The sequence below is a fragment of the Salvelinus alpinus genome, chromosome 9 (assembly GCF_045679555.1).
Source record: "Salvelinus alpinus chromosome 9, SLU_Salpinus.1, whole genome shotgun sequence".
NCBI classification, from domain to species: Eukaryota; Metazoa; Chordata; class Actinopteri; order Salmoniformes; family Salmonidae; genus Salvelinus; species Salvelinus alpinus.
Window position 1 is genome coordinate 3,847,406 of NC_092094.1, and position 16,710 is coordinate 3,864,115.

At 42.4% G+C, this 16,710-nt stretch overlaps 1 protein-coding gene across 1 annotated transcript in view; it reads left to right on the plus strand.

Moving 5' to 3' along the window:
• Positions 1–16,710, plus strand: part of sergef (secretion regulating guanine nucleotide exchange factor) — an 83,798-nt gene that overhangs the window by 14,602 nt on the left and 52,486 nt on the right. The window contains exons 6-7 of the mRNA XM_071415712.1: positions 9,428–9,592; positions 14,716–14,882. Coding sequence (XP_071271813.1) covers positions 9,428–9,592; positions 14,716–14,882 — 332 coding nt within the window. The remainder of the gene's footprint in view (positions 1–9,427; positions 9,593–14,715; positions 14,883–16,710) is intronic.

Consider the following 16,710-nt stretch of genomic DNA (forward strand, 5'->3'; position numbering starts at 1 on the left):
AGGGGGTCATGTCTAGGATAGTGTTGTATTATAACAGGGGGGTCATGTCTAGGATAGTGTTGTATTATAACAGGGGGTCATGTCTAGGATAGTGTTGTATTATAACAGGGGGTCATGTCTAGGATAGTGTTGTATTATAACAGGGGGTTCATGTCTAGGATAGTGTTGTATTATAACAGGGGGGTCATGTCTAGGATAGTGTTGTATTATAACAGGGGGTCATGTCTAGGATAGTGTTGTATTATAACAGGGGGGTCATGTCTAGGATAGTGTTGTATTATAACAGGGGGTCATGTCTAGGATAGTGTTGTATTATAACAGGGGGGTCATGTCTAGGATAGTGTTGTATTATAACAGGGGGGTCATGTCTAGGATAGTGTTGTATTATAACAGGGGGTCATGTCTAGGATAGTGTTGTATTATAACAGGGGGGTCATGTCTAGGATAGTGTTGTATTATAACAGGGGGTCATGTCTAGGATAGTGTTGTATTATAACAGGGGGGTCATGTCTAGGATAGTGTTGTATTATAACAGGGGGGTCATGTCTAGGATAGTGTTGTATTATAACAGGGGGGTCATGTCTAGGATAGTGTTGTATTATAACAGGGGGGCATGTCTAGGATAGTGTTGTATTATAACAGGGGGGTCATGTCTAGGATAGTGTTGTATTATAACAGGGGGTCATGTCTAGGATAGTGTTGTATTATAACAGGGGGTCATGTGTTGTATTATAACAGGGGGGTCATGTCTAGGATAGTGTTGTATTATAACAGGGGGGTCATGTCTAGGATAGTGTTGTATTATAACAGGGGGGTCATGTCTAGGATAGTGTTGTATCATAACAGGGGGGTCATGTCTAGGATAGTGTTGTAATATAACAGGGGGGGGGGTCATGTCTAGGATAGTGTTGTAATATAACAGGGGGGGGGGGGTCATGTCTAGGATAGTGTTGTATTATAACAGGGGGGTCATGTCTAGGATAGTGTTGTATTATAACAGGGGGGTCATGTCTAGGATAGTGTTGTATTATAACAGGGGGTCATGTCTAGGATAGTGTTGTATTATAACAGGGGGGTCATGTCTAGGATAGTGTTGTATTATAACAGGGGGTCATGTCTAGGATAGTGTTGTATTATAACAGGGGGTCATGTCTAGGATAGTGTTGTATTATAACAGGGGGTCATGTCTAGTATAGTGTTGTATTATAACAGGGGGTCATGTCTAGGATAGTGTTGTATTATAACAGGGGGGTCATGTCTAGGATAGTGTTGTATTATAACAGGGGGTCATGTCTAGGATAGTGTTGTATTATAACAGGGGGGTCATGTCTAGGATAGTGTTGTATTATAACAGGGGGTCATGTCTAGTATAGTGTTGTATTATAACAGGGGGGTCATGTCTAGGATAGTGTTGTATTATAACAGGGGGTCATGTCTAGGATAGTGTTGTATTATAACAGGGGGGTCATGTCTAGGATAGTGTTGTATTATAACAGGGGGGTCATGTCTAGGATAGTGTTGTATTATAACAGGGGGTTCATGTCTAGGATAGTGTTGTATTATAACAGGGGGGTCATGTCTAGGATAGTGTTGTATTATAACAGGGGGTCATGTCTAGGATAGTGTTGTATTATAACAGGGGGGTCATGTCTAGGATAGTGTTGTATTATAACAGGGGGTCATGTCTAGGATAGTGTTGTATTATAACAGGGGGGTCATGTCTAGGATAGTGTTGTATTATAACAGGGGGGTCATGTCTAGGATAGTGTTGTATTATAACAGGGGGGTCATGTCTAGGATAGTGTTGTATTATAACAGGGGGGCATGTCTAGGATAGTGTTGTATTATAACAGGGGGGTCATGTCTAGGATAGTGTTGTATTATAACAGGGGGTCATGTCTAGGATAGTGTTGTATTATAACAGGGGGTCATGTGTTGTATTATAACAGGGGGGTCATGTCTAGGATAGTGTTGTATTATAACAGGGGGGTCATGTCTAGGATAGTGTTGTATTATAACAGGGGGGTCATGTCTAGGATAGTGTTGTATCATAACAGGGGGGTCATGTCTAGGATAGTGTTGTAATATAACAGGGGGGGGGGTCATGTCTAGGATAGTGTTGTAATATAACAGGGGGGGGGGGGGGGTCATGTCTAGGATAGTGTTGTATTATAACAGGGGGGTCATGTCTAGGATAGTGTTGTATTATAACAGGGGGGTCATGTCTAGGATAGTGTTGTATTATAACAGGGGGGTCATGTCTAGGATAGTGTTGTATTATAACAGGGGGTCATGTCTAGGATAGTGTTGTATTATAACAGGGGGTCATGTCTAGGATAGTGTTGTATTATAACAGGGGGGTCATGTCTAGGATAGTGTTGTATTATAACAGGGGAGTCATGTCTAGGATAGTGTTGTATTATAACAGGGGGGTCATGTCTAGGATAGTGTTGTATTATAACAGGGGGGTCATGTCTAGGATAGTGTTGTATTATAACAGGGGGGTCATGTCTAGGATAGTGTTGTTGTATTATAACAGGGGGGTCATGTCTAGGATAGTGTTGTATTATAACAGGGGGGTCATGTCTAGGATAGTGTTGTATTATAACAGGGGGGTCATGTCTAGGATAGTGTTGTATTATAACAGGGGGGTCATGTCTAGGATAGTGTTGTATTATAACAGGGGGTCATGTCTAGGATAGTGTTGTATTATTATAACAGGGGGGTCATGTCTAGGATAGTGTTGTATTATAACAGGGGAGTCATGTCTAGGATAGTGTTGTATTATAACAGGGGGGTCATGTCTAGGATAGTGTTGTATTATTATAACAGGGGGGTCATGTCTAGGATAGTGTTGTATTATAACAGGGGGGTCATGTCTAGGATAGTGTTGTATTATAACAGGGGGTCATGTCTAGGATAGTGTTGTATTATAACAGGGGGTCATGTCTAGGATAGTGTTATATTATAACAGGGGGTCATGTCTAGGATAGTGTTGTATTATAACAGGGGGTCATGTCTAGGATAGTGTTGTATTATAACAGGGGGGTCATGTCTAGGATAGTGTTGTATTATAACAGGGGGGTCATGTCTAGGATAGTGTTGTATTATAACAGGGGGTCATGTCTAGGATAGTGTTGTATTATAACAGGGGGTCATGTCTAGGATAGTGTTGTATTATAACAGGGGGTCATGTCTAGTATAGTGTTGTATTATAACAGGGGGTCATGTCTAGGATAGTGTTGTATTATAACAGGGGGGTCATGTCTAGGATAGTGTTGTATTATAACAGGGGGGTCATGTCTAGGATAGTGTTGTATTATAACAGGGGGGCATGTCTAGGATAGTGTTGTATTATAACAGGGGGGTCATGTCTAGGATAGTGTTGTATTATAACAGGGGGTCATGTCTAGGATAGTGTTGTATTATAACAGGGGGTCATGTGTTGTATTATAACAGGGGGGTCATGTCTAGGATAGTGTTGTATTATAACAGGGGGGTCATGTCTAGGATAGTGTTGTATTATAACAGGGGGGTCATGTCTAGGATAGTGTTGTATCATAACAGGGGGGTCATGTCTAGGATAGTGTTGTAATATAACAGGGGGGGGGGTCATGTCTAGGATAGTGTTGTAATATAACAGGGGGGGGGGGGGGGTCATGTCTAGGATAGTGTTGTATTATAACAGGGGGGTCATGTCTAGGATAGTGTTGTATTATAACAGGGGGGTCATGTCTAGGATAGTGTTGTATTATAACAGGGGGGTCATGTCTAGGATAGTGTTGTATTATAACAGGGGGTCATGTCTAGGATAGTGTTGTATTATAACAGGGGGTCATGTCTAGGATAGTGTTGTATTATAACAGGGGGGTCATGTCTAGGATAGTGTTGTATTATAACAGGGGAGTCATGTCTAGGATAGTGTTGTATTATAACAGGGGGGTCATGTCTAGGATAGTGTTGTATTATAACAGGGGGGTCATGTCTAGGATAGTGTTGTATTATAACAGGGGGGTCATGTCTAGGATAGTGTTGTTGTATTATAACAGGGGGGTCATGTCTAGGATAGTGTTGTATTATAACAGGGGGGTCATGTCTAGGATAGTGTTGTATTATAACAGGGGGGTCATGTCTAGGATAGTGTTGTATTATAACAGGGGGGTCATGTCTAGGATAGTGTTGTATTATAACAGGGGGTCATGTCTAGGATAGTGTTGTATTATTATAACAGGGGGGTCATGTCTAGGATAGTGTTGTATTATAACAGGGGAGTCATGTCTAGGATAGTGTTGTATTATAACAGGGGGGTCATGTCTAGGATAGTGTTGTATTATTATAACAGGGGGGTCATGTCTAGGATAGTGTTGTATTATAACAGGGGGGTCATGTCTAGGATAGTGTTGTATTATAACAGGGGGTCATGTCTAGGATAGTGTTGTATTATAACAGGGGGTCATGTCTAGGATAGTGTTATATTATAACAGGGGGTCATGTCTAGGATAGTGTTGTATTATAACAGGGGGTCATGTCTAGGATAGTGTTGTATTATAACAGGGGGGTCATGTCTAGGATAGTGTTGTATTATAACAGGGGGGTCATGTCTAGGATAGTGTTGTATTATAACAGGGGGGTCATGTCTAGGATAGTGTTGTATTATAACAGGGGGGGTCATGTCTAGGATAGTGTTGTATTATAACAGGGGGGTCATGTCTAGGATAGTGTTGTATTATAACAGGGGGGTCATGTCTAGGATAGTGTTGTATTATAACAGGGGGTCATGTCTAGGATAGTGTTGTATTATAACAGGGGGGTCATGTCTAGGATAGTGTTGTATTATAACAGGGGGTCATGTCTAGGATAGTGTTGTATTATAACAGGGGGGTCATGTCTAGGATAGTGTTGTATTATAACAGGGGGTCATGTCTAGGATAGTGTTGTATTATAACAGGGGGGTCATGTCTAGGATAGTGTTGTATTATAACAGGGGGGTCATGTCTAGGATAGTGTTGTATTATAACAGGGGGGCATGTCTAGGATAGTGTTGTATTATAACAGGGGGGTCATGTCTAGGATAGTGTTGTATTATAACAGGGGGTCATGTCTAGGATAGTGTTGTATTATAACAGGGGGGTCATGTCTAGGATAGTGTTGTATTATAACAGGGGGGTCATGTCTAGGATAGTGTTGTATTATAACAGGGGGGTCATGTCTAGGATAGTGTTGTATTATAACAGGGGGGTCATGTCTAGGATAGTGTTGTATTATAACAGGGGGGTCATGTCTAGGATAGTGTTGTATTATAACAGGGGGTCATGTCTAGGATAGTGTTGTATTATAACAGGGGGTCATGTCTAGGATAGTGTTGTATTATAACAGGGGGGTCATGTCTAGGATAGTGTTGTATTATAACAGGGGAGTCATGTCTAGGATAGTGTTGTATTATAACAGGGGAGTCATGTCTAGGATAGTGTTGTATTATAACAGGGGGGTCATGTCTAGGATAGTGTTGTTGTATTATAACAGGGGGGTCATGTCTAGGATAGTGTTGTTGTATTATAACAGGGGGGTCATGTCTAGGATAGTGTTGTATTATAACAGGGGGGTCATGTCTAGGATAGTGTTGTATTATAACAGGGGGGTCATGTCTAGGATAGTGTTGTATTATAACAGGGGGTCATGTCTAGGATAGTGTTGTATTATAACAGGGGAGTCATGTCTAGGATAGTGTTGTATTATAACAGGGGGGTCATGTCTAGGATAGTGTTGTATTATAACAGGGGGTCATGTCTAGGATAGTGTTGTATTATAACAGGGGGTCATGTCTAGGATAGTGTTGTATTATAACAGGGGGTCATGTCTAGGATAGTGTTGTATTATAACAGGGGGTCATGTCTAGGATAGTGTTGTATTATAACAGGGGGGTCATGTCTAGGATAGTGTTGTATTATAACAGGGGGGTCATGTCTAGGATAGTGTTGTATTATAACAGGGGGTCATGTCTAGGATAGTGTTGTATTATAACAGGGGGTCATGTCTAGGATAGTGTTGTATTATAACAGGGGGGTCATGTCTAGGATAGTGTTGTATTATAACAGGGGGTCATGTCTAGGATAGTGTTGTATTATAACAGGGGGTCATGTCTAGGATAGTGTTGTATTATAACAGGGGGTTCATGTCTAGGATAGTGTTGTATTATAACAGGGGGGTCATGTCTAGGATAGTGTTGTATTATAACAGGGGGTCATGTCTAGGATAGTGTTGTATTATAACAGGGGGGTCATGTCTAGGATAGTGTTGTATTATAACAGGGGGTCATGTCTAGGATAGTGTTGTATTATAACAGGGGGGTCATGTCTAGGATAGTGTTGTATTATAACAGGGGGGTCATGTCTAGGATAGTGTTGTATTATAACAGGGGGTCATGTCTAGGATAGTGTTGTATTATAACAGGGGGGTCATGTCTAGGATAGTGTTGTATTATAACAGGGGGTCATGTCTAGGATAGTGTTGTATTATAACAGGGGGGTCATGTCTAGGATAGTGTTGTATTATAACAGGGGGGTCATGTCTAGGATAGTGTTGTATTATAACAGGGGGGTCATGTCTAGGATAGTGTTGTATTATAACAGGGGGGCATGTCTAGGATAGTGTTGTATTATAACAGGGGGGTCATGTCTAGGATAGTGTTGTATTATAACAGGGGGTCATGTCTAGGATAGTGTTGTATTATAACAGGGGGTCATGTGTTGTATTATAACAGGGGGGTCATGTCTAGGATAGTGTTGTATTATAACAGGGGGGTCATGTCTAGGATAGTGTTGTATTATAACAGGGGGGTCATGTCTAGGATAGTGTTGTATCATAACAGGGGGGTCATGTCTAGGATAGTGTTGTAATATAACAGGGGGGGGGGTCATGTCTAGGATAGTGTTGTAATATAACAGGGGGGGGGGGTCATGTCTAGGATAGTGTTGTATTATAACAGGGGGGTCATGTCTAGGATAGTGTTGTATTATAACAGGGGGGTCATGTCTAGGATAGTGTTGTATTATAACAGGGGGTCATGTCTAGGATAGTGTTGTATTATAACAGGGGGGTCATGTCTAGGATAGTGTTGTATTATAACAGGGGGTCATGTCTAGGATAGTGTTGTATTATAACAGGGGGTCATGTCTAGGATAGTGTTGTATTATAACAGGGGGTCATGTCTAGTATAGTGTTGTATTATAACAGGGGGTCATGTCTAGGATAGTGTTGTATTATAACAGGGGGGTCATGTCTAGGATAGTGTTGTATTATAACAGGGGGTCATGTCTAGGATAGTGTTGTATTATAACAGGGGGGTCATGTCTAGGATAGTGTTGTATTATAACAGGGGGTCATGTCTAGTATAGTGTTGTATTATAACAGGGGGGTCATGTCTAGGATAGTGTTGTATTATAACAGGGGGTCATGTCTAGGATAGTGTTGTATTATAACAGGGGGGTCATGTCTAGGATAGTGTTGTATTATAACAGGGGGGTCATGTCTAGGATAGTGTTGTATTATAACAGGGGGTTCATGTCTAGGATAGTGTTGTATTATAACAGGGGGGTCATGTCTAGGATAGTGTTGTATTATAACAGGGGGTCATGTCTAGGATAGTGTTGTATTATAACAGGGGGGTCATGTCTAGGATAGTGTTGTATTATAACAGGGGGTCATGTCTAGGATAGTGTTGTATTATAACAGGGGGGTCATGTCTAGGATAGTGTTGTATTATAACAGGGGGGTCATGTCTAGGATAGTGTTGTATTATAACAGGGGGGTCATGTCTAGGATAGTGTTGTATTATAACAGGGGGGCATGTCTAGGATAGTGTTGTATTATAACAGGGGGGTCATGTCTAGGATAGTGTTGTATTATAACAGGGGGTCATGTCTAGGATAGTGTTGTATTATAACAGGGGGTCATGTGTTGTATTATAACAGGGGGGTCATGTCTAGGATAGTGTTGTATTATAACAGGGGGGTCATGTCTAGGATAGTGTTGTATTATAACAGGGGGGTCATGTCTAGGATAGTGTTGTATCATAACAGGGGGGTCATGTCTAGGATAGTGTTGTAATATAACAGGGGGGGGGGTCATGTCTAGGATAGTGTTGTAATATAACAGGGGGGGGGGGGGGGTCATGTCTAGGATAGTGTTGTATTATAACAGGGGGGTCATGTCTAGGATAGTGTTGTATTATAACAGGGGGGTCATGTCTAGGATAGTGTTGTATTATAACAGGGGGGTCATGTCTAGGATAGTGTTGTATTATAACAGGGGGTCATGTCTAGGATAGTGTTGTATTATAACAGGGGGTCATGTCTAGGATAGTGTTGTATTATAACAGGGGGGTCATGTCTAGGATAGTGTTGTATTATAACAGGGGAGTCATGTCTAGGATAGTGTTGTATTATAACAGGGGGGTCATGTCTAGGATAGTGTTGTATTATAACAGGGGGGTCATGTCTAGGATAGTGTTGTATTATAACAGGGGGGTCATGTCTAGGATAGTGTTGTTGTATTATAACAGGGGGGTCATGTCTAGGATAGTGTTGTATTATAACAGGGGGGTCATGTCTAGGATAGTGTTGTATTATAACAGGGGGGTCATGTCTAGGATAGTGTTGTATTATAACAGGGGGGTCATGTCTAGGATAGTGTTGTATTATAACAGGGGGTCATGTCTAGGATAGTGTTGTATTATTATAACAGGGGGGTCATGTCTAGGATAGTGTTGTATTATAACAGGGGAGTCATGTCTAGGATAGTGTTGTATTATAACAGGGGGGTCATGTCTAGGATAGTGTTGTATTATTATAACAGGGGGGTCATGTCTAGGATAGTGTTGTATTATAACAGGGGGGTCATGTCTAGGATAGTGTTGTATTATAACAGGGGGTCATGTCTAGGATAGTGTTGTATTATAACAGGGGGTCATGTCTAGGATAGTGTTATATTATAACAGGGGGTCATGTCTAGGATAGTGTTGTATTATAACAGGGGGTCATGTCTAGGATAGTGTTGTATTATAACAGGGGGGTCATGTCTAGGATAGTGTTGTATTATAACAGGGGGGTCATGTCTAGGATAGTGTTGTATTATAACAGGGGGTCATGTCTAGGATAGTGTTGTATTATAACAGGGGGTCATGTCTAGGATAGTGTTGTATTATAACAGGGGGTCATGTCTAGTATAGTGTTGTATTATAACAGGGGGTCATGTCTAGGATAGTGTTGTATTATAACAGGGGGGTCATGTCTAGGATAGTGTTGTATTATAACAGGGGGTCATGTCTAGGATAGTGTTGTATTATAACAGGGGGTCATGTCTAGGATAGTGTTGTATTATAACAGGGGGTCATGTCTAGTATAGTAACACCAGTCTATGTGTTTTCCAGCTGAGGGAGATGTGTTCCTGTGGGGCAGTAATAAGCACGGCCAGCTGAACAGTAGCAGTACAGCCTCCTTCTTACCCAGACCTGTCCTCCTCGACCGCTCACCACTGGGTGGAGAGAAGGTTACCCAAGTACACAGTGGCTGGACACACCTGGTGGCCCAAACAGGTGAGAGAGAGGGGTCCTGTTTTTAGTAAGGAGGAAAAAGTTTTGAAATGTGCAGGGACTACCTGAACCGGTCTTATAAGAAGTGATCGTTTTCGGTACCGAAATGTTCAAAACGGCGGGCCTTACGGAACACAAATCAATCGATCTTTTGGCATCGACTCTGACTCGAGAGTTTAAATATCGGTATTGATGGAGATGTGGATGATATCGTGAACACTGTTGAAAGAGGTAACACATTCTGAAGGTATAATGCATCATAAGACACAGTATGACCCTGTTACAGTGTCTATATACAGTATGACCCTGTTACAGTGTCTATATACAGTATGACCCTGTTACAGTGTCTATATACAGTATGACCCTGTTACAGTGTCTATATACAGTATGACCCTGTTACAGTGTCTATATACAGTATGACCCTGTTACAGTGTCTATATACAGTATGACCCTGTTACAGTGTCTATATACAGTATGACCCTGTTACAGTGTCTATATACAGTATGACCCTGTTACAGTGTCTATATACAGTATGACCCTGTTACAGTGTCTATATACAGTATGACCCTGTTACAGTGTCTATATACAGTATGACCCTGTTACAGTGTCTATATACAGTATGACCCTGTTACAGTGTCTACCGTCTATATACAGTATGACCCTGTTACAGTGTCTATATACAGTATGACCCTGTTACAGTGTCTATATACAGTATGACCCTGTTACAGTGTCTACCGTCTATATACAGTATGACCCTGTTAGTGTCTACCGTCTATATACAGTATGACCCTGTTAGTGTCTACCGTCTATATACAGTATGACCCTGTTAGTGTCTACCGTCTATATACAGTATGACCCTGTTAGTGTCTACCGTCTATATACAGTATGACCCTGTTAGTGTCTACCGTCTATATACAGTATGACCCTGTTAGTGTCTACCGTCTATATACAGTATGACCCTGTTACAGTGTCTACCGTCTATATACAGTATGACCCTGTTAGTGTCTACCGTCTATATACAGTATGACCCTGTAACAGTGTCTACCGTCTATATACAGTATGACCCTGTTAGTGTCTACCGTCTATATACAGTATGACCCTGTTAGTGTCTACCGTCTATATACAGTATGACCCTGTTAGTGTCTACCGTCTATATACAGTATGACCCTGTTAGTGTCTACCGTCTATATACAGTATGACCCTGTTACAGTGTCTACTGTCTATATACAGTATGACCCTGTTAGTGTCTACCGTCTATATACAGTATGACCCTGTTAGTGTCTACCGTCTATATACAGTATGACCCTGTTAGTGTCTACCGTCTATATACAGTATGACCCTGTTAGTGTCTACCGTCTATATACAGTATGACCCTGTTAGTGTCTACCGTCTATATACAGTATGACCCTGTTACAGTGTTTACCGTCTATATACAGTATGACCCTGTAACAGTGTCTACTGTCTATATACAGTATGACCCTGTTACAGTGTCTACCGTCTATATACAGTATGACCCTGTTAGTGTCTACCGTCTATATACAGTATGACCCTGTTAGTGTCTACCGTCTATATACAGTATGACCCTGTTACAGTGTCTACCGTCTATATACAGTATGACCCTGTTAGTGTCTACCGTCTATACACAGTATGACCCTGTTAGTGTCTACCGTCTATATACAGTATGACCCTGTTAGTGTCTACCGTCTATACACAGTATGACCCTGTTAGTGTCTACCGTCTATATACAGTATGACCCTGTTAGTGTCTACCGTCTATATACAGTATGACCCTGTTAGTGTCTACCGTCTATATACAGTATGACCCTGTTAGTGTCTACCGTCTATATACAGTATGACCCTGTTAGTGTCTACCGTCTATATACAGTATGACCCTGTTAGTGTCTACCGTCTATATACAGTATGACCCTGTTAGTGTCTACCGTCTATATACAGTATGACCCTGTTAGTGTCTACCGTCTATATACAGTATGACCCTGTTAGTGTCTACCGTCTATATACAGTATGACCCTGTTAGTGTCTACCGTCTATATACAGTATGACCCTGTTAGTGTCTACCGTCTATATACAGTATGACCCTGTTAGTGTCTACCGTCTATATACAGTATGACCCTGTTACAGTGTCTACCGTCTATATACAGTATGACCCTGTTACAGTGTCTACCGTCTATATACAGTATGACCCTGTTAGTGTCTACCGTCTATATACAGTATGACCCTGTTAGTGTCTACCGTCTATATACAGTATGACCCTGTTACAGTGTCTACCGTCTATATACAGTATGACCCTGTTAGTGTCTACCGTCTATATACAGTATGACCCTGTTAGTGTCTACCGTCTATATACAGTATGACCCTGTTAGTGTCTACCGTCTATATACAGTATGACCCTGTTAGTGTCTACCGTCTATATACAGTATGACCCTGTTACAGTGTCTACCGTCTATATACAGTATGACCCTGTTACAGTGTCTACCGTCTATATACAGTATGACCCTGTTACAGTGTCTACCGTCTATATACAGTATGACCCTGTTACAGTGTCTACCGTCTATATACAGTATGACCCTGTTAGTGTCTACCGTCTATATACAGTATGACCCTGTTACAGTGTCTACCGTCTATATACAGTATGACCCTGTTAGTGTCTACCGTCTATATACAGTATGACCCTGTTACAGTGTCTACCGTCTATATACAGTATGACCCTGTTAGTGTCTACCGTCTATATACAGTATGACCCTGTTACAGTGTCTACCGTCTATATACAGTATGACCCTGTTAGTGTCTACCGTCTATATACAGTATGACCCTGTTACAGTGTCTACCGTCTATATACAGTATGACCCTGTTACAGTGTCTACCGTCTATATACAGTATGACCCTGTTAGTGTCTACCGTCTATATACAGTATGACCCTGTTAGTGTCTACCGTCTATATACAGTATGACCCTGTTACAGTGTCTACCGTCTATATACAGTATGACCCTGTTACAGTGTCTACCGTCTATATACAGTATGACCCTGTTACAGTGTCTACCGTCTATATACAGTATGACCCTGTTAGTGTCTACCGTCTATATACAGTATGACCCTGTTACAGTGTCTACCGTCTATATACAGTATGACCCTGTTAGTGTCTACCGTCTATATACAGTATGACCCTGTTACAGTGTCTACCGTCTATATACAGTATGACCCTGTTAGTGTCTACCGTCTATATACAGTATGACCCTGTTACAGTGTCTACCGTCTATATACAGTATGACCCTGTTAGTGTCTACCGTCTATATACAGTATGACCCTGTTACAGTGTCTACCGTCTATATACAGTATGACCCTGTTAGTGTCTACCGTCTATATACAGTATGACCCTGTTACAGTGTCTACCGTCTATATACAGTATGACCCTGTTAGTGTCTACCGTCTATATACAGTATGACCCTGTTAGTGTCTACCGTCTATATACAGTATGACCCTGTTAGTGTCTACCGTCTATATACAGTATGACCCTGTTACAGTGTCTACCGTCTATATACAGTATGACCCTGTTACAGTGTCTACCGTCTATATACAGTATGACCCTGTTAGTGTCTACCGTCTATATACAGTATGACCCTGTTAGTGTCTACCGTCTATATACAGTATGACCCTGTTAGTGTCTACCGTCTATATACAGTATGACCCTGTTACAGTGTCTACCGTCTATATACAGTATGACCCTGTTACAGTGTCTATATACAGTATGACCCTGTTACAGTGTCTATATACAGTATGACCCTGTTACAGTGTCTACCGTCTATATACAGTATGACCCTGTTACAGTGTCTACCGTCTATATACAGTATGACCCTGTTAGTGTCTACCGTCTATATACAGTATGACCCTGTTAGTGTCTACCGTCTATATACAGTATGACCCTGTTACAGTGTCTATATACAGTATGACCCTGTTAGTGTCTATATACAGTATGACCCTGTTAGTGTCTATATACAGTATGACCCTGTTACAGTGTCTATATACAGTATGACCCTGTTACAGTGTCTATATACAGTATGACCCTGTTACAGTGTCTACCGTCTATATACAGTATGACCCTGTTACAGTGTCTACCGTCTATATACACGATGACCCTGTTAGTGTCTACCGTCTATATACAGTATGACCCTGTTAGTGTCTACCGTCTATATACAGTATGACCCTGTTTATATACAGTATGACCCTGTTACAGTGTCTACCGTCTATATACAGTATGACCCTGTTAGTGTCTACCGTCTATATACAGTATGACCCTGTTACAGTGTCTACCGTCTATATACAGTATGACCCTGTTACAGTGTCTACCGTCTATATACAGTATGACCCTGTTACAGTGTCTACCGTCTATATACAGTATGACCCTGTTAGTGTCTACCGTCTATATACAGTATGACCCTGTTACAGTGTCTATATACAGTATGACCCTGTTAGTGTCTACCGTCTATATACAGTATGACCCTGTTACAGTGTCTATATACAGTATGACCCTGTTACAGTGTCTATATACAGTATGACCCTGTTAGTGTCTACCGTCTATATACAGTATGACCCTGTTAGTGTCTACCGTCTATATACAGTATGACCCTGTTACAGTGTCTATATACAGTATGACCCTGTTACAGTGTCTATATACAGTATGACCCTGTTACAGTGTCTATATACAGTATGACCCTGTTACAGTGTCTATATACAGTATGACCCTGTTACAGTGTCTATATACAGTATGACCCTGTTACAGTGTCTATATACAGTATGACCCTGTTACAGTGTCTATATACAGTATGACCCTGTTACAGTGTCTATATACAGTATGACCCTGTTACAGTGTCTATATACAGTATGACCCTGTTACAGTGTCTATATACAGTATGACCCTGTTACAGTGTCTATATACAGTATGACCCTGTTACAGTGTCTATATACAGTATGACCCTGTTACAGTGTCTATATACAGTATGACCCTGTTACAGTGTCTATATACAGTATGACCCTGTTACAGTGTCTATATACAGTATGACCCTGTTACAGTGTCTTATTACCATTTTATAATGATCCGGAACTCTCTTCCAGAGAGTGGGCGTGTCTTCACTTGGGGCAGAGGCAATTATGGACAGCTGGGGAGGACCGGCCTGACCAATCAGAGTGCAGATCAGCAGTCAAATAGTGCATTGAGAGGAGTTGCCAGCCAGTGGACATGTGTCCCTGCAGAAGTCAAGATCCTCTGTGGAGCCACACAGGTGAGACGGGTCACAGGTGAGACGGGTCACAGGTGAGACGGGTCACAGGTGAGACGGGTCACAGGTGAGACGGGTCACAGGTGAGACGGGTCACAGGTGAGACGGTGAGACGGGTGAGACGGGTCACAGGTGAGACGGGTCACAGGTGAGACGGGTCACAGGTGAGACGGGTCACAGGTGAGACGTTTGCGATAGTGGCCGCGTTACAGCAGTCGCTCGACAGAAATTACGGATCAATGATTTCACAAACCTCTTGAAGAGAATTTCGGGCCCAGTCCAGCAGAGGGCAGCAGAAACTACAACACAGAATCCCTCGATCTAAAGGTGCTTTTCTACAGAGTAATAGTCTTGATGTAGGGCTGTTGTACTGGTGCGTTGGCTGTTACCTGCATCACTGTCTTCCCTACTAACCGTGGAATAAAGGAACGACAGATGTACACACCGTTGCTGACAGGTGTATAAAATCGAGCACACAGCCATGCAATCTCCATAGACAAACATTAGCAGTAGAATGGCCCGTACTGAAGAGCTAAGTGACTTTCAATGTGGCACCGTCCTAGGAGGCCACCTTTCCAACAAGTAAGTTCGTTCAATTTCTGCCCTGCTAGAGCTGCCCCGGTCAACTGTAAGTGCTGTTATGGGGAAGTGAAAACGTCTAGGAGCAACAACGGCTCAGCCGCGAAGTGGTAGGCCACACAAGCTCACAGAACGGGACCACCTACTGAGTTCCAAACTGCCTCTGGAAGTAACGTCAGCACCATGAACTGTTCGTCGGGAGCTTCATGAAATGGGTTTCCATGGCCGAGCAGCCGCACACGAGCATAACTTCACTATGCGCAATGCCAAGCATCGGTTGGAGTGGTGTAAAGCACATCGTCATTGGACTCTGGAGCAGAGGAAACGCGTTCTCTGGAGTGATGAATCACGCTTTATCTGGAAGTCCGACAGACAAATCTGGATTTGGCGGGTACGAGGAGAACGCTGCCTGCCCGAATGCATAGCGCCAACTGTAAAGTTTGGTGGAGGAGGAAAAATGGTCTGGGGCTGTTTTTCAAGGTTCGGGCCAGGCCCCTTAGATCCAGTTAAGAGAAATCTTAACGCCATACAATGACCTTTCAGACGATTCTGTGTTTGGGGAAGGCCCTTTCCTGTTTTAGCACGAAGTCCATACAGAAATGATTTGTCGAGATTGGTGTGGAAGAACTGGCCTGCACAGAGCCCTGACCTCAACCCCATCGAACACCTTTTGGAGGAATTAAAACGGCGAACATCAGTGCCCGACCTCACTAATGCTCTTGTGGCTGAATGGAAGCAAGTCCCCGCAGCAATGTTCCAACATCTAGTGGAAAGCCTTCCCAGAAGAGTGGAGGCTGTTATAGCAGCACAGGAGGGAACCAACTCCATATTAATGCCTTCCCAGAAGAGTGGAGGCTGTTATAGCAGCAATGTTCCAACATCTAGTGGAAAGCCTTCCCAGAAGAGTGGAGGCTGTTATAGCAGCAATGTCCCAACATCTAGTGGAAAGCCTTCCCAGAAGAGTGGAGGCTGTTATAGCAGTAATGTTCCAACATCTAGTGGAAAGCCTTCCCTGAAGAGTGGAGGCTGTTATAGCAGCAAAGGAGGGACCAACTCCATATTAATGCCTTCCCTGAAGAGTGGAGGCTGTTATAGCAGCAAAGGAGGGACCAACTCCATATTAATGCCTTCCCTGAAGAGTGGAGGCTGTTATAGCAGCAAAGGAGGGACCAACTCCATGTTAATGCCTTCCCAGAAGAGTGGAGGCTGTTATGGCAGCAAAGGAGGGACCAACTCCATGTTAATGCCTTCC